The following is a 20,098-nucleotide window of genomic DNA, read 5'->3' as shown; positions in this document are numbered from 1 at the left end:
TCACCCTGTTTTGACCAGGAGGGTGATGAGCAGGGCAGTGAAACGGGTCGGATGATTCAACGAAAGCCCAAATATTGCCCCTCATTTTGCCCTGAATGTTACATTCGGTCCAAGCCCCGTGCTAGTTGAAGCCCACAGTTACCATTTTTTTTTTAATTTTCTTTTATTTTTTTGAGAAGTGCTATTAAAAGACAATTGTATCCTCCCAATTACGTACAAACAACAGTACAAGTTGTTAAATGGATGAACAATGAAATAGTTTAAAATATACTTTATTTTTAAATGAGATTAAAGTTTTGTTAATTTAAGGTATATTGTAAATCAAATAAAATTGGAGAATGAAACTTATTGAATTTATAAAATTTATAATAAGTGTCTCCATGACTATTTTTATTTTTTATTTTTTTTGTATTCTGAAAATTATATGAACCATTTATGAATGGTGCTGTGCGCTATTGATTGTACCTATGGTTTAAAAAATCAATTTTTTTTTTTTTGTGAAATTTTTGTAAAATTTTCAACATATTGAATAGAAATTTAGATTTTATACGAAACAATATAAATTCCATAATATATGTCAAAATTTTTGATATTTTCTCATAATTTGTACAAATTTTTTTAATCAAAATATCCAAATAAGATCTTTAACAATTTAGTTAAAAAATTAATAATTTTTATAAAAATTTTTAAAATTATCATAAATTTTTTTGAAATACCTATTAAATTTAATTTTCATAATTTTTTAAATTTTTTTATCACAAAAATTTATAAATATTACTAATGTTTAATAAAACTTTTTGCAAAATTAACTTTATTGATATATATATATATATATTAATCTTTTAATTGTTTCCAAACATTTAGTGATATAAAAACAGCAGAAATTGAATTAAATAACTTTTATAGGTTTTATTCATTGATAAAATATATATAAACTTTGCTATGCATTTTGTAAGAAGAAGATTCATTAAAATTCTACAATTACAAATTAATAGTTGACTATATAAGAATATAAAATAATAATAAATAATAACATAGAAATATAATATTATGAAGTATTACAATATTATGAAGAGTTGGTGTTGATATTATTTTTATTAATATCATATACTGATTATCATCAAGGATAACTACATTAAATACAATATTCATATAGTTGATATATTAACAATTAAATGTGAAATTATCAAGAAGATATATATTTTAATAATTATTTATTACATTTTATATTTTAAAATGAGAATGAAGTATAAATAAATAATTTTCAACTACTAAAAGTTCTATGTGGTATTGGAGTAACATTTATGAAATATAATATAATCATAATAATTGTTTTATATATCGTAATTAATAGATAATTTTATTAAATTTGTATTTTTTGTTTGCATATATATTTCTTATAATGGTCTATTATTATTACTAACACTTACTATAAATCAATTTAAAGAGGAATATAATGTTCATTTAATATTTTAACAATTTTTATATTTAATTTGATAATAAATTGATTAAATAAACTAATCCTAAAATTTTAATAAAATTTTTTATTTTTTAAATAAAATTTTATTAATTATCATTATCGCTTATGAGTATTATACTTTTTCATGTGTCTAAATTTTGAAATTTTGATATTTTCATTGATATTGATATTTTAAAAATTGATTGTGCCAAACGGAATAATTTATTAAATAAAAAAAAATTTAGTATAGTAAAAAAAAAAAAAAAAAGAAAAACAACCGACCCAACCAGCCATAACCCAATAAGGAGAAAATAAAGCAAATCAATTACAAAAGCAAAAAGAATTTCCACCCATTAAATCAATTGCATAAGGAGACCAATGGTAATTAAGAAGAGATGATATCCATTCATTTAAAAGTTTTAATAATACTTCTTTCAATGATAATAAATGAAATGCAATGTTCTTCATTTTTTGGATAATATTATTCTTTTCTTTGTTATGGTGTATTAATTATCAAGTGAAATTGATTTAGTGGGTAAATCATTTACACCAATGACTAGGAGGTCATATGTTTAAAACATTAGAGTGGGAGAAATTAATAATAAAAAAATAATTTCAAGCGAATTTTTTTTTTAATTGTATTAGGGGGTGTAGTTTCTTTTACTTAGTCATCATGGGTTATAGTGAGTTTTTCTAAAACATTTATCTGGTTCAACTAAACGAACTATGAAGAGTTTTCTAAAAACAGTAGGATTTTTTTATTTTTTATTTTTTATTATTATTGTATTAGAGGGTGTAGTTTCTTTTACTTAGTTAATAAGGCTTACCGTGAATGTTTCTAAAATATTTCTTTGGCTCAACTAAACAAAGTATGAAGAGTTTTTTAAAAACAGTAAGACCTAGATGAAATTTATCCTTATTTCAAAATAGCTTGTTTTATAAGGCAAGCGAGTTGAATCATGAGATTATTGTTAGCTATTTTATGAGCAAATTAAAATATTAATAGTATATATTATTTTTCTATATAGGCATATATAAGTTATGAATTACATGTGATTGGATTGACAATGCCCCATAATTTAGAAAATATCATTCATATGGTAGGATTTTATATATATATATATATATATACACACACATATATATATATATAGAGTCTGAATCAATCATATCAGATTGATATGATAGTTTTAGCATCAAAACCTCATTTAAAAACTTTTGAATTATTTAAATTGTTATGATTAAAAGATTAGTTTGTGATTTAATTTAAATTTAGTCAAATATTAAATCTTATTTAGGCAAAATGAACTCTGATATATAATTAGAGATCCATAAATATATTCAATTATCTCAATCACTGATACAATCAAAAGATCAATAAACCTAATTGCATATATATAAATGTATATATATATATATATAGTTACGTTGATGAAACTCTATCTTTAAGATTAGTCATATTCATTAATGACTAATTTTCTACCATCATCTCTTTGGTTTATAGAAAAGCCAGCAAACTAGCTGCTTGGGGAGCTATTACTTGGCTGCAATTGTAATTTTTATTTTTTATTTTTTTATTTACTTTGAATATTATTAGGGATACCAAATAAATATACCAAGATGTGTATTAAGTGTCACCATTAATGATTAGTATATATTTAGTTATATTTATTCTTTTAAGAGTTTACTTATTCATATGTAGATCATAATAATATATTAACTAATAAAATATTAACACATGACAGTTGTGTCACCATTAATGATTAGTTTATATTTAGTTATATTTATTCTTTTAAGAGTTTACTTATTCATATGTAGATCATAATAATATATTAACTAATAAAATATTAACACATGACAGTTGGTTTATATCTTGGTACAATTATTTGGTATCCCTAGCATTACTTTTTTACTTTTCCTTTTAATTTTTGGCTTCACCATTGATTTTAAGTTATGCTATTTATTATTTTATATATTGCTACCATTCCATTTATTGATTAATAAAATGTCTCCAAATACAATGTTGCCTTAAAAAAAAACATAGGGTGGAAGCTCGTCTACTCATTGTTACAAAACAACAAAATTTGTAAAAAGGAAAACAAAATAAATTTCCTATGAGGCAGCAAAAACTGAACATACTTTGTATAAAAGCAAAGCTATAATTTCCACACCAATACTGCCTCTACAAACAGCTCAAGTATCACTTTAATTTTTAATTAGCCAAATAGTCTTATAAGTGTCAAATATATGATTGTTTACTCATTCCAAATGTGACTTACCTTTTGGCTTTCATTGCCTTGAGAATACCACACTTTAGAACATTTCTTGTGCCCTCATCTTGTAACATTCCTTTAGCATCTATCTCATTCAAGAGGACCACAACCTTTTAAACTTCTCCCCTACTAATGAAACTCCATAGCAGAACTATATAAGTCGCATTCTTAGGTTCTAATCCTCCTTCCATCATTTGATTAAAAAGTAAACTTGCATCTTCAACTTTATCTGTTTTGCAATGCTTGTCTATCAAACATTGTAACATATTATGTTAAGTTTTATCTAAATTTTCTTAATTTATGTCAAAATAGTTGAATCATCAATTGCTCCTTTCTTTTCCCTTCCATTTGTTTTCAAGTGACCATCAAGCAAAATTGTGTATGTGATTATATCATGTTTGATGTCTTTCCATTTCACATCTTGAAATATGTGGTATGCATCTTGCGTTTGGTTAACCTTGTAGCAGCTTTGTGTCAAAATTGCATAGTTAATGACATTGGGAGTCAATTATTTCTCAACTAAAACATCGAAAACTCAAATAGCCTTATGTACACCCCTAATTAGGTTCTAATCCTCTTTCTGCCATTTTACTTTTCCTATTAATTTTTGGCTTAAATATCAATTTTAAGTTATGCTATTCATTATTTATAGCATAACATTATTGTATATATTGCTATCATTCCATTTATTGACTAATAAAATGTCTCAATATATAAATTATTAAAAATTAATTGTTGGCTCAACAACAAACTAATATTATATTTATACAAAGTTAATAATTCAGTAAACATTTAAAAAAAAAAAATCAATAAACATAATATTGACGTTTGATATTACATGAAACATATATGCATCGATAATCATGTATATCAAATCTTTAACATTTATTTATTACATATATATATATATATATATATATATATATATATATATATATATATATATATGTATGTATGTATATATATTTGGTAAATGTTGCAAATATATTTTATAGAAAAAATACAATTATGCCTACATGATTAATATTGATCATAATTATTGATTAATGTTTAAGATTTTTTAAAGGTAAAATTCAATAAGAGACTTCAAACCTAATGAAATAATTTTATAGTCATTGATACTTATATCAACAAAGAGTTTAGCCCACTCTCTCTAGTTTTTTCTTTTGATGGTAATAAAAACAAACATCATCCATATCAAAGAAGAGTTGGGTGTCCAGTTTACTCTTTTGTCTTCTTTTTTTTTTTTTTTCCATCACTTCTCATGTCTTTCCCACTAATTACCTAATTGTTATGGTATCTTTACACCTTTTAAGCAACTTCACGATCCATCTTCATTATCCATTAATTTATTTTTATACTTTCAGACAAATAATAATTATTAATTATTGAGACTAAGTTCCAACCCTCTTTTTGTAACTATGGAAAAGTACATAATTCATGCTTCAGTAATAGATGTTTTGGTGTATATCAAGCTACCATTCTTTGAAAAAAGTTGTGTTATTAGCTAGGAAAAAGATTTAGCTATACTTGTTATTTTTATAAAAACCTGCATTGCATAGTAAATTAATATTGTTAAACACATAATCATAACAATGAAATTTAAATTAAAGTTTATTAATTACTGTTATAAAAGCTGCATCTATAGGATGGCTATCCTTAAATATGTCGCCTCCAACATATTTCAAGTTTTTGGTTCCTTTCCAAATGACTATGACATGTGATTAATCAAAGAAAGTGCATTCTGTTTGAGGAAATGCATTAACAATTGTACAGTCCTAATTATTCTTGTCAAATCAATCAAAGACTCCAATCCCTTAAACCCTGCCAGTAATCATCCAGCACCACCTTCATTATTAGTAGAGCGTCGCTAGCTATGGCATTGTTGAACAAACTATTGAGTTATAGGTCAATGGTCCTAAGTTCCCAAAGGGTTTTTTAATGGAAAGTGGCAAATACTGGAGGATCATCATTCTTAAAAAAAGTGCTATTAAGGGATTGTATTTGAGGAGGAGCTTAGAAGAATCAAAGACGACATAACCTTTTTCATTGTTGTTTTCATGACCACTAACTTTTAAGAGATCATGAAAAGCTAGAATGGACCAAAATGCACATAAGACGAAAGACACTAGGGATTTTTATAATTAAGAAACAAGCTGCGAGAGAGTGATGCCTTTTCTTATGGCTATGGATGTTATAAAGTATGCCTAGATGAGTAGTAGAGTAGAGGGACAAAGAGATTATGAAGTGAAAATGTGGTTCCATAAGTAGGCTTGAACTTGAAGAAGCTGTTTAGCATTCGTTAACCAAATCAATTTTAGCAATGTATTTGGAGCTTCTTGATCCCTCCATTGCTATTAATTATTTTGGGTGATAAATCTTTCAACAAATTGCAGCTTTATATACGAGGTGTAATTCATATAAATAATGCTAAAGATATCAAATTGTTTGCCAAATTTAAATACCAGATGACATGGCAATTTTTAATTGTCTTGTTATTGGGTTTCCCTTATCCATAGTTAGGTCATATGAATTTTTCCTCCATTATTATATATACACCCACATCATGTGGTAAAAAAATTTAGTAAACTATTTGGTGCCCCTAGCAGTAACGAATTTATATATATTCTAGCTGATTAAGCATTTGTAGGACTACAACTCACTACTACAACCTACAAATACTAAATTATTTACCACATTATATGGTAAAATGATGTGTTTTTATTTTATTAGTAAAAAAATTAATATAAATCAAATATGAATGAGTGAAACCATGAAAAGTACAATAAAACTCTATACAAACCAATATAAAATGACATATCATCACTTGTAAATAACTTGGTGTCCATAACGTTATTCTTCTTGAAATATAGGATATACATGTAAAGAAAGGAACACCACACAAAAGCATACCCTTTCTTTATATAACATAACCATTGGAATAGAAACATATTATGAGGGCCTCAAAACTTCCATGTTTCAAAGGCCTTAGTGTAAACTTGTTCCTCTTTTTTTCCTCTTTTGTTTCTGAAGTTAATTTAATAGGAATAGGCCTATCAATTTTACAGATTTTTTTGCCAAAAATTAATTTGATGAGCTAATCATGGCTTTTAATTATGATTTAATTATCAGTTTATCAACTAGAAAGAAAACCTTAAGATCCTTGTGTCCTAACTTCAACTTTTTTGTGCTTCGTAATAAAAGGGAAGTCCAACCATAATTTTGCTCCCCCCCCCCAAAAAAAAAAAGAAAAAAAAAAAGAGTCAGAGTTAGGATAGATACACAAACTTCTTCAAATTTAATTAAAAAGTACAACACAATTATTATCAAATGAAGAAAAAGAGAGAGACTGAGATAGAGAAGAAAACGAGAGAAGAGCATATGATGAGGCCACAACACAAACATTATTTTGTTTTTTTTTTCTTTTTTCTTTGGCAATCCTAAATTTTTTAAATTAGAAGATTTATTTTCTACTAAAGAAAAACCCTCTATTTTAAATTTTTTTTTTCAATTTTAATTTTTTTATCAGATCTTCTTGTAGGTATACTACATTTTTTTTCTTCATTATTATTTTTTGCTATTAAAACTATATGTCATAGCCTATTAGAAAACCATGCAAACAAGAATATTCTAGTAGACTTTTTTACACCTAATGATGTAGTAAGAATATATATATATATATATATATATATATATATATATATATATATATATATTGAAAAAAATAACATTATTAGCCTCTAGAGAAAGTCATTACCCATCTTAATGCTTGTAAACAAAGAGCTCAAGAACTCTACGGGTAGATTTCTCTTACAACCAAACAATTCTATGAATTTAGAATAAAATTAACGAAAATCAGTGGTAACCATGGAGGTCCTTTATCTAAATGAACCTGATTTTGGCATTAGTAAAATAGCACAATCAAAGCTCTAATGCTGCCTTCAAGAAAACATCAAATGGAAGCTCGTCTACTCACTGTTACAAAAAAAAAAAAAAAAAAAAATTTGCAAAAAAGATAACAAAATAAAATTCATGTGAGGCAGTAAAAACTGAACACACTTAGCATAAAAGTAGAGTTATAATCTCCATGCTAGTTTTGCCTCCATAAATAGCTCATGTATCACCCTAATTTTCAATTAGCAAAATGAGACTTTATAAATGTCAGATATTTAATTCGTTAATCTTTTAAAATATGACTTACCCATTGACTTTTGTTTCCTTGAGAATACCACACTCTAGAATAGCCCTTGTGTCATCATCTTGTAACATTCCTTTAGCATCCATCTCATTCAAGAGGATTACAACCCTTTTCACCTCCCCTATTAACAAAACCCCATAGCAGAGTTCTATACTTGTAATACTTGTCTATAAAAAAAGTGTAACAGATTACATTGAGTCTTATCATCATTATCTCCATTAAGCATCATAATAGCTCTTTCATTATCATTTTCGTCACAATGTTTCATAGCAGTTTGAAGTAGGAACTTTTGCTTACTTAAATTCCTTGTTTGACAATCTAATAAAAAGTTTGTACACCTTTTGTTTATTGATGGTTTCACAATATCCATTAATCATGGAAGAATAGTTATCTAGATTCTTAACTTCCAAATTATTAAAAATCATTTCAACTTCTTTAACCTTTCTTACCCTACATAAAATTTATAATAATCATGTTGTGCATTACACAGTTGGGTTTTATATCCTTTGCTTCCTTACGATCCAAAAGGTTTGTACCTCAGGTGTAAGGTCATTTCTCGAAAATCCATTAGTAGGGATAATATAGGTAATAATATCAGGTTTGAATTTTCCTTCATTTCATCCATAATATTCAAAGCATTAACCATGTTTCCTTGGAGACAATAACACTGATAAGAGTGGTATAATGCACATCATTTATAACTATCTTCTTAGCCTTCATCTCACTTTTTCTAGTTTCCCTAGTTTAAGTAAACATCCAAAACTATGTTATAGGAAATCTTATCAAGACAAATTCCCATACTATTCAACTTTTCAAACCGATTTACAATTTCAAAATGCATGCCCAACTTACACAAGTATGGAAGATCTGAGCTGATACTTACACAATTACTGTTTGTACCATTTGACAATATATCATCATGAAGATCCAAGCTTTTACTAAATTATAGCCCTTGCAATAGCAATTAATCATTGCATTATTGGTATGCAAGCCAAGGACTACTTGTTTTTTCATGTTAAGAAAGACATTTTGAGCTTCATCCAACTTTGTCTCATTACAGAGCTAACATAAGCATGTATGTTGATAGGGATATTTTCCACTATTCATGCTTGGAGGACTTTATAACCTAAACTTGAACTCTTATTGACAATAAAACATCTCAATATATGCAGTGTAAGCAAAGGCACTTAGGGTTACCCCAATTTTCTCCATCTCTAAAATTGTACTTTAAACTTCTTTTAAGCTATTCTTTTCGCAGAGTGCCTTAATTGCAATTCCATAAGTGTGATCATTAAGGCTCAACCAATTTGTATCAACTGCCTATATATTTCCAAAGCCATATCCATTTTAGCATGCTTAATCAAGTGGTCCACAAGAAAGTTACAAGTGGAGATATATGGAACAAACCCACTTCTTTTTTGTTGGAAGAAAACATCTATAGCCTCATTAAACATGGCAACACTAACATAAGACTTAACCAAGGCATCATAAGCTTGAGCAGCAACCGACCAACCTCAAGTTCCTTTTTACACTTTTACTACAACTCTGATATTTGGAATGGTAGGAAAGGTCAGTGATGTTCTTTTAAGGGAGCAATAAGATCCATGAATAAAGAATACAACATCCTTTCCAAGCCCTAAAAATATAAAACTGCAGCAAGTGCAGCATAGGTGAAGACATTATGCTGGAAGCTAGTTCTCTTCATTTAGTAGAGGAATGAAAAAGCAAGCTTGGGTTCTATTCCAAAACTTTGATGGATTTCAATAACTTAGAAAGTGCCCAAGTTAGAGGAGATATGGCGAACTTTTCAGGTTCTAAAACAAGAGATAGTAGAACTAATAGCTATAATGGAGGATTGAATGTCATCATCATCATCAGAGGAAGTGGGACTAGAATTTAAGTAGGCAAGTACCAATTGGGAGGATGAGGAAGAAGCACACTTTAAAGCAGTACAATAGCACCATTGGTAGCCATGAAAATGCACAAAGTATGTATTGGTGGAGTAATCTTTATGGAAAAAGTACATCTAAACCACATGCGGATGCAAGGTACATTGGAGACATAGAGCCAAACCCATTAGAAGAAACACATTCATATACTCAAATCAAAATGGCAATCAATTCCCTACAGTTCACTTTGATAATCTAAGGTAACAAAGTGCAAATCAACTACAATTATGAATACAATTCAACACACCTCCTAAGAAGAAAATTTGGGCCATATACATTTTAAATAAACATATAGGTTTAGATGCGGATATCTTAAAATATCAAGCATTAGACAACATGTTACCTGATATGTATCCTAACTTTATTAAAATCAAGTTATCCTAATAGGAAAAAAAACTAAATAAATATATTTACACGTGTATATATATAGTGATTTTACCGTCAAGATGTCCTGATGGACTTATCATACAAATTCAAATGTCTTATTTTAAGAACATAAGTGTATTTCAAATAACTGTGTATTTTTTTAATGATATGCTCGAGTCTACACAATAATTTCATTAGGATGTTTTGACGGTAGAATTATTATATAATATATATACATATACATATATATATATATATATATAAAAGAATTCTCTTATTTATGGTGGTATGTCTCATAAAAGTTTGCTATTTTACATCATTAGTCCATGAAAAAGGGCATATCAAACTGGTGTTTTGGAGATAATAAATCATTAAAAGCAGTCCACCAATAAAAAGTTATAATTTCAAATTTGCTCTAGGATATTTGGTTGAAAATGGAAGAGAAATTAAAAGAAGAAAACTAGAAGCTGAAAACTGAAGACTCACATGTTAATACTAAATAGTGTTTGTTAGTTGAAATGGTAAAAAACAGAAAGAGAGAAAGTGAGGGAAGAATGAGTGGGGCGGCTGGGGTTGGGTTTGCTCTTGCTTATGCTCTGATTTATTTACTTACAAAGGGAGGGTGCATGGTGGTGGCACCACGCAACACTAATATCTGATTTTAATGGTCTTATGCTCTGTTAGTCCTTAAACTATGCTCATAATTGCATTTTAATCTTCGCACTTTTTTTTTTTTTTGGGGGCATTTTGATCCCTAAATTTCAATTTTTTGATGCACTTTAAGACTATTTTTAATATAATTTTTAGTAAATTTGAAACATGTAATAGAAAACTTGTAAACTAAACCGCTTCTGAAATTGACGTGAAGTTGAACAAGCTAAATACGTGCATTGCAAGGATGCTTTTGCCATTTGAAAAATGGTTGGCACCATAATAAGCATTAGTGTGCTATGATGCTCCCAATCCCATGATAAGCATTAGTTTACAACGTCTGCAACACCATTAGCCTTACTGTCACGCATGCTATGTAAGAGCGGAAGGGTTCAAGACTCCAATAGATAAATGCCACTATGTCAATAAGGTCTGGTTTTGCCCCAATTTTTTGATGAACACTAATTATTAGTTGATTGTCTTCCGAATTGATGATAAAAGCCCAATCCCTTTTTGATTAATCTTTCAACAGCATTTGATTTTCCCCTAAAATGTTCTTTATGAACTCTACCCTAATTACCAATTGATTTTTCTTTAAATAAAATGATAAGAACCCTTAATTACCAATTGATTTTTCTTTAAATAAAATGATAAGAACCCTAACCCATTTTTAAAGAATCAAACTGCCAACAGAAAAAGAGCATTTTTTTATTTTTAAATGACATAAACACCCTAGTATGATACTGGCTCAATGTTCAGTTTCAAACAGAGATAACGTTTTGCACACCAATTTCAAGGGCCAATAGTGCAAAAATAAAACACAACACTGAACAAACATGAATTATTTTGGCATTAATAAAACACAAACACTAAACAAACATGACTGTTATTTTGGTTTTCACAAAAATCGAAACCAAAAACCAAAATCAAACATGTTAAAAATACCACCTTTAGAAGCATTTTGGTTATTCCAATTTTCCGCTACTAAAACAAACAAATCATAAAGCGTTTGGAATAATTCAAGTTTGTCACTTCTATAACAAACAATATGATCTGCTTTCGCAATGATTTTGTTCAGCCTGTGCATTGCATATTGAAGAGCCAGTAGTTTAGTTAGTGCAATACAATATATTTGAAAAGTTTACACGAAAGGTTATCTGAATTGTATAATACATGACTATGCTAAAATATATTTCCAGCTAAGGACTTCTAACAAAAATGCTCCTATCAATAACTTGAATCACATTCTCTATGGTATGCATTCGATCTCTACCTAAGAAGAAAATAAGGATCAAAACCATCCCAAATTGTATCTTCTCTAGATCCAGGAATGGTGCGGGCAATGGATGCGCCAATATTTTTCTCATGTGCTTTAACAACTAACAGATACAGATTCAAAACTAAAGGGTTCCTAACATATGGATTGATAGTTCTGCCCAGTTCTACAATGTCTGACAGAAGAGCAGTACCATTCTCTGTTTTTCCATTAAAAATGCAGTTTGAGAGCGCATAAAAGCCAAGCAAATTGGCATAAAGTGGTAGAAATGCATCCTTGTGGTTACCAACACCACCAACCCAATCAACAGAACCCAGTTTATCAATATGATCCTTAGTAAATGACTTCAGCTGATGGAAAAATCTGAGTCTCCAGTTATGTAAATAACTTCTAAAATGCTGTTCAGCCAATAATTCTGTTGGCCAAGATTTTAAAATTGTTAGCTTCTCCAAATGGGAACAGCAAATTTGACTGATTAACAGCTTCTCTTCATGATGATTATCAATTTCCTTGTCAAAAACCCGTCTCACAAGATCGCCATTGGACACTTCATAGTTTGCTGCCTTAAGTATCCACTTTAAGAGATAATCAAAGTACTCGATCCAGTGACCAAATATAGAAGAGAGATACTCAAAACTCAATCCTATTACCTTTTCCACTTGGATCGGGGCTTCTCCAGGATGCAAGCTCCTCCCAGTATATTTGTATGCAAAGCACTTCTGAACATCCATGGCAACCATTTGCCTAACCCCATCATCCTCATCCTCCAACAGCATGATACATGTGAACCATATATCTAGTATCTGACGAGCATACAGATTAATAGCTTGTTTTGGTTCAAAACATAAACATGGATTTTCAAGTGGGATTTGGCTAGTAAACACAGAAGAACCAACAAGCTCAGCTTGCTCTAGCAAACCAGATGCTATAATAGATTCTGCTACTGCCTTGCGCATGTTTACTGGTTCAGATGAAGCACTATGCTCTTTAATTAGGTTGGTGAAAAAGAAAATTCTGTCATACAGTCTGGACAAATCTTGTACTTCATCAGACTCACTTTTTTCAATTGATCTCCTTTTCTCTAAATCAAAAAGAGCAAAGGATGCAAATAAACCTGTAAACCTCTTCACACAAACTCCCATGCAGCAGATAACTGCTTCACGTGTTTTTGCATGTCTTGTGAGCTCATACAAGGAAATCAACTTGTCCCAAAATAGAAACACAGAATTACAATCCATCCTACCAACATAGATTGCTTCATTGCATTTGTCATCCCCGGCATTTTGAAACTGTAGCAAGTTCCAAGTAAAAAGAATCCTCAGAATGTAATATGAGCATCTATGATGCTTCTCCAAGTCTAAGAGTTTCAACAATGTCGTCTGAAGGCTAGTGCTGGTCCAATTCTGAATAATTCTAACCTCACTGCTAGAGATATCATGGCGTTCTAGACCAGATTTTGTTGACTTTAGAAACTTAAACAGCCACTTCAAAGTTGAAAGTCGAACCTCATATGCAGAATCTGACAGAGAGCAGACCAGCCTTTCCTCGAGTCCAGCAAAAGTTATATCCATTTCAGGCATCCTAGAATTTTTTGAATCAAGTGAAGAACATTGTTGTGGCATTTGAAAAGCCTCTTCAGACACTTCCTCAAATGCTTGAAACACACAACTGAAATACGATATGGATGCTTGTTGGTGAAGTTCTGCTATGGTAGGATCATAATATAACAGCCCATAAGAAGCATTTAAATCTAAGCATTCTGTAGATAACTTTAAAACTAAATTCCGAATAGCATTAAAGCTTCTCTTATGGCATCCTCTAGCAATACTGAGCATGTGATCCAGCACCTTAAAGAAAGTGGTATTGAGGATGGGGCAAGGGCACTGTTTGGGGCTCGCAATCCATGAACACACTGAAAGAACTTCAATCAAGTTGCATAGAATTTGATCTTTCTTTGATTTATCGACCAGGTTTCGACAATTTGTATCCAGAAGAGAACTTAGCTGCAAAAGAATTCCATGAATCCAATTGAAAGAAGCATGATGGGACCTTTCGGTTTTGTCTAATGAAACAGATGATTCAGGAGTAGTTGTTACTTGGTTATCTATACAAGGCAACTCAGAGGCTATATTGAGGAGGATGGTAGGTAATTTCTCATTAGATACAAGACCTGTTATGGCTCTGGATGCAAGAATACGAACTCGTAGATTGCTTTGGGTTGAACACCTCCGGATGAATGGCATGAACAAGAAAGGATCCAGCTCATCTCCAGTTTCAATTGCAATTGTTGAGGGTTTAAGCCTGGATAAAAGAATCAGTATGGGACACAAGCTTGGGTGGACAAGCTTTGCCAGGTTGGATCCTGAATGTCCAGATGAACCATCCCCAAGTAGCTCGGTGGCAAACTTTAGTTCCTCAAATAGAAATGGATGCAATGAAGGATACCTAATAGCAATTATACTTGATTAAAACTCACTCAAGGACAACATATATCATCTCAATACATCAGCAATAACCCATGACAACAAGGGAAGAAATCACATTAAACCTACATATTTAGATTTCAATAAAGAGAAGAAGAAAGAATAATACCTATTGAAAAACTCAATCCCAGTTAATGCGCGTCTTGCCGAATCTCGTTTCTGAACATTAAGGAATCCTATCATGCGACGTACCAAAGCAGTGTATGCCAGACAAGCACTGTTTCGCACTTCCCAATATGGAGATGAGAATGAGCGAATCGAAATAATCAAAGCCTCAGCAGAAAAGCCTGATGTATCTGTAGCGAGGTTGGTGTCATTGAAAGCAGCTCTAAGGACATTGAATGCATGTACAGTAGGAATAACACCCTCATCACGGACCTTTGAGGCCTTGTCGCTTGCATTTATCTCAGATGGCCTTGTACATTCTGAATCTTTTTTTGATTTTGTTGAAGAACTCAGAGCCAAATCACCATTTGGGGTATTATTTTCATCTGAATCCAGCAAAGACTGCTTAGCAACATCAATTAGCCATCGTAAAGCCCGTGGGAGGAGTTTCTTTGGTGCACCTTCTGGCTCTGAAAGAAACAGAGCAGTAAATGCAGCAGGAATACCTGCACTTCTCCTTAATAAATCATCCACTATCTGACCCTTGGCCACAGTTCTTTCCATTAGTTGATCCATCCATGATTCTGTCAACTTGCAAAGTCTAAGAGGGGAGAGCCATTTTAGAAAATGGAGAAAATTTATGAATTCATAAATCTCATCATCTTATTTTCAGAACAAAGTAATCGTTATATAATGGAAATGGCATAAGTAAAAAAGATAATATAATAAATTATCTTTGTCATCTTGAAGACACTAAATAACATATAATTTAAGAATACACCAACTTGCAAAGGGGAAATTAAAAAAATAAAATAAAATAAAAAAACCATACCTAGGATCATTTGAACAAAGCAAACGGTTACAAAGAGCTGTAAAACCGGCCCTTGTCTTATCAATTGCACCATTATGCTTCATCTTCAGAAGGACTTCTAAGAAATGATTCCCAATTGTTTCAAGTTGATGCACATTAAGCATTGCACCCGATGTCAAGGTTAAAACATCTATGGTATCTGAATAGATGCCAAGTGACTCTGATGATTCTAAGTCATTTGGTAAAGGAATCTTTCTAATAATAGTCCCAAGAAGAAGACTCACCTGAAATTGAAAGCATATTCTACCATTAACGTTATGGTCCTCATTTATAACAAATCCTAAGAACCTCAAGAGTGTAATATCACAATAAAATCATGAGTCATATGTATTTGATTGTCAACTGTCACAAAATATGCACAGTTGATTTCAGTCACTACTATTTCAACTGTCACAAAATATGCACAGTTGACGAGCAGTGAATGAAAGAAATACAACTACAATGGAGTAACGACTACATCTAACAAAAAGACTAACTAGACACCAAATAAGTACCTCTTTCATAGCGAGCCAACAACCAACCATAACGACCTGTTCTGAAGTCCTGCTATTCCGCAGAGGTTTTAAGTTTTTCTCTTCATGTTCAAATGAAGATGTTTCCACATCCACCTCATCTGGAACCTCCAACATGAGAGTCTCATCATCACCCATCTCTTCCATATCCTCAGGCAGATACCATGCATCAGCAGAAACCACCCAAAGTGCCAACGAAGTTATTCGTAATACAAGCTCCAAGAGATTCTGTAATAAATTTCTCATCTCTAAGATGCTCGACAACACTGCATCAGAGTTAAAGTCCAATTCTTCAAAAGTATATCGTAGTGCAAGTAATACACCATGAACAAAGCTGTTTCTGCATGCTTCTGAAAGATCCCTCTCTCCCTCCTTGACAGCAACACCCAACCAATCAATTAGTGATTTTATATATTCTATCACAGGATTCCTAGATTTAGAAATCTGATAATTACAATTAGCAAGTTCAGACTGTGGAAGAAAACAAACAACATTAACTGAAGGTTTGACTACCGAACCCAGTTCCAAAACATACTTCCTAAATATAAGGCGCAGAGTCAGAGCTCCAGCATCACTTTCTCTCACACGTGGACTGCAAACTAATTTCTTAGCCCATGTAGTCACGTTTTTGACCATGTCTTCATCTGAAATGCCTGGAAGTGGCGTAGGAAAATGTAACAATATACGAAAAGAACTTTCCCTCAACCTGTCCCAACTATCAATAATTGACCCAACTAGCAATAGAGTTGAATTTGGTAACGTTATTCCTTTATTGTAAGGATAAATACAGCATTCGGGAGAAAAAGAACCAGATGCTTCTTGAATAGAGGGCGTGATAGACCAAACATTAAGCATTATAAGCATTAGCTCCATTGCCATTACTTTTCTCTTATATGGGGCAGAAGGATAGCATGAAAAAAATAAAAAGCAACTTAACCACCTCATAAAATGAAAAAGATTATTTGCTTTGTTAGCTTCAGGCTCCTCACTTCGATTTAATAGTTGTATTTCCATATTTTTGCAATGATCTAGAGGTTTCCAGTTACTCTGCTTAAACTGTCTCTCGAGGGCTGTTCGAACCCGAGAAAAGAACTTCCGAAACAAGCTAGCCCACTTCATTTGAAAAGCTGTTGAGCAACACCTCATGTTCAATGGTATAGTTTCCTTCAACAAAGTGAGCTCTAAATGGGAAGGCATACTAGCTGTCTTGGGATTTAAGAAAAGAGACTCTGCAGCATCCACACGGAGTGACTCATCAACATGGGTCAATCCCAAAACCAGCCATTCAACGAGGACTTTAACCTTTATACCCTTGATACATACAAGAGCTTTATGTCCAATGTATTCTGCTTTTAACCCAACTTCCTTGCACCAATCAATATCCCCTTCAAGCAATGCAAGTAAACGAGACACTTTAAGCAATGAAACTAGAATGGCTACTTTCTGTTCAACTCTCAGGTCCATGTTTGCAAGACTAAGCTCAGGATATAACAGCCTATTTTCATCCCCACTTGGCCCAATGGAGATAAATGCAAGCATAGAAAATATACTATCCACATCAACTTCAAGTAAAACTGGCAATGCATAAGTGTTTAAGTTTGAGCGGAGCTTTGAAACTCCAGAAGCAAGTCCATACAAAATGGGGGGCAAGCATTGCTCTCTGTAAAGTGCATATCCACTTTCAATACCATCACTACTCCAACACTCATCACGCAAACACTCAAGGAAGCACTTCAAAAATGAAGTGGCGGCACAGCACACATCATCGTCAATGTATGCATGTACTGTTTTAAACAGCAGGTCAGGACTCATATCTAACATTGTCTTTGCCCCCAACCTCTTGGTAAGTGAAGCCAAAGGTACATATCTGCCCTTACAACGAGGTCCCAGGCGAAGAAGATCCGAAGCAATCTTTTTCAAGAATGACTTTATTTTTTCACTTCCATCTGACCAACATAGAGTTGACTGAATGTCCAGGAAGAGATCAAAAATGAGATGAACTTGTTTGACTGTTTGACTTAAAGGATCCTCAAAATTATTCCATATAATTCTCAATATTCGGGTTCCCATTTCTTCTGAAATTGGATCATGACTTCCACTTGGTCCGGTTAGATTAGCTAATATCGAGGTCTTAATCTGTTGAAAACAAATCTGCATCACAGTCAATGCATGGAAGTTAAAATGGCTATCGGTAGGATTCTCACAATAGTTACAAAGCTCAGGCAAAATTCCATCATATAGTATAGTCCTACCAATGTGACCACTACCCAAATTGCAATTCAAATTATTCCCTGATATAGTAAAATGTGCATTAAGCACTGTTCTTGAAACCGCAGTAAGAATCCCTCTTATCAAGCAAAGTCTACTCAAGGCAGAAAACTGACTTATTTCAGAGCAGACATCCCCTCTATAAGGAACTTTATTAATAGCATTCCCGAAGTCAAATTCGGAATCTGTATCCGAACTACAAACAGTTTGATGAAATATACCTTCAATTATAACCAATCCAAGCTCTTGAGGACTGAGACAAGATTGCAAAGCTGCACAGAAGCTCACCCCAGCAGCCACAAAACAATCCCTTGAGAAAGCAGAAGACTTCAAGATGCTTAAAACGACCCTCAAACTCATCGCCAAGACATTTGAATTTTCACCATGAAAATCATTCCAGGAACCATTAAGGTCCTTAAACTTTGAAGGGAAACGCTGAAGCAAATAGTACAAACAAGATAGAGCCTCTTGGCATTGTTCCATAACAATAGGCGAAGGTCTAGCCCACCCATTGGTCTCGGAAACAACACCATTCAAACTGAAAACTATATCCCAAGCAACCAAAATTGCGCATTCTTCGACAACATCGATCAAGTAGCCTAATTTAGGCATACCCATTATCGACAAAGCCGCTCTGGACACACAGAAAAGCTTCCTTTTACCTCCACCATGCTCGTCGCAAAGCTCGCGAAAGCACCCACCAATGGCGGACTGAAAATTCCGAGCCTTTGACAATGCAGAGACAAGGGTTCTATGCAAAGGCAGAGAATTTTCCAAAAACAGAATCTCCAAGTAAAGTTTGGAGACCTCAGAAACCAGAGCTTCGTCCCCACGAACCAACAAGTCCCCGAAAGCAGAAGCAAGATCTTTTGCACGGTTAACTTGGGCATAGATGGAATTAAGAGAAACCAATTCTTTCAATTCGTTGAAGAATTTTGAAGTTGTAGGCGAACCCAGTTTTGAGTGAAGTAGGTTCAAGTGCTCGATGTAAGAGTTAGGAAAAACGACGGCGTTGTAAGTGTAGCGATGGCGATGCTGTATAGCACGCCATTTCGCAGACATGATCGGGAAGTTTGCGGCGGCTAATGGCGGAAGTTAGAAGAATGTGTGGTAAAAGAAGGGTGTAATCGATATTTGGCAGCTCGAAATCGCCGGTACTGTTGTGGTGTGTGTTTTGCAGTTGGTTGTGTGTGTACCGGTCGAGACTAGTAGAAGATGGCGGCTTTGAAAGTGGCAATCTTAGGGAAGGGGAAGGATTAGGGCAAAGACTTAAAATGGAAATACGCTTAACATCTCAAATAGAACGTCAAACATTAGTTGCCATAAGCCCGAATCGACCTAGAGGAATTGACACCGATCCACTCCAAATTTATAGAGTTGGTACTTTACACCTTAATAATTTTTTTTCTCATAGTTCACACATGAATTTATAAAATATTTGTACTGTTAGTCTTTTTATCAAATACTAAATAAAAATAAATATGTAAATTATAATCTTATATAGTTTTGAATGTGAATTGTAAACATTTTCAAATAAAAGATAATGAAAAATTAGAAAAATAAGGATTATTATTATTTTTAATAAGTTAGTAAAAAGAAATTTAAAAAAATTGTAAATGTAATTTTTTAAAAATAGAAATAAAAATCCTTACATATAACAAATATTACAAAAATAAATAAAAAAAAT

At 32.0% G+C, this 20,098-nt stretch overlaps 1 protein-coding gene across 2 annotated transcripts; it reads right to left on the bottom strand.

Annotated features, from left to right (window-relative positions):
* Positions 1-11,945: 11,945 nt before the first annotated feature.
* Positions 11,946-19,752, bottom strand: LOC107425530 (uncharacterized). 2 transcript variants are annotated; one of them, XM_016035538.4, is made up of 5 exons: positions 18,633-18,772; positions 16,126-18,294; positions 15,593-15,855; positions 14,765-15,361; positions 11,946-14,617 (listed from the first exon to the last, which is right to left on the bottom strand). In XM_016035538.4, exons 2-5 carry the CDS (start codon positions 18,211-18,213, stop codon positions 12,166-12,168), a joined length of 5,400 nt encoding a protein of 1,799 aa, XP_015891024.3. In that variant the 5' UTR covers positions 18,214-18,294; positions 18,633-18,772; the 3' UTR covers positions 11,946-12,165. The 2 variants fall into 2 exon arrangements, with proteins under 2 accessions (XP_015891024.3, XP_015891023.3); XM_016035537.4 differs by having other exon boundaries at positions 16,126-19,752.
* Between the last annotated feature and the right edge of the window lie 346 nt (positions 19,753-20,098).

This window comes from Ziziphus jujuba, chromosome 7 (assembly GCF_031755915.1).
Source record: "Ziziphus jujuba cultivar Dongzao chromosome 7, ASM3175591v1".
NCBI classification, from domain to species: domain Eukaryota; kingdom Viridiplantae; phylum Streptophyta; class Magnoliopsida; order Rosales; family Rhamnaceae; genus Ziziphus; species Ziziphus jujuba.
The sequence above is the reverse complement of the archived record's forward strand: the minus strand, read 5'-3'. Positions and strand labels throughout refer to the sequence as shown.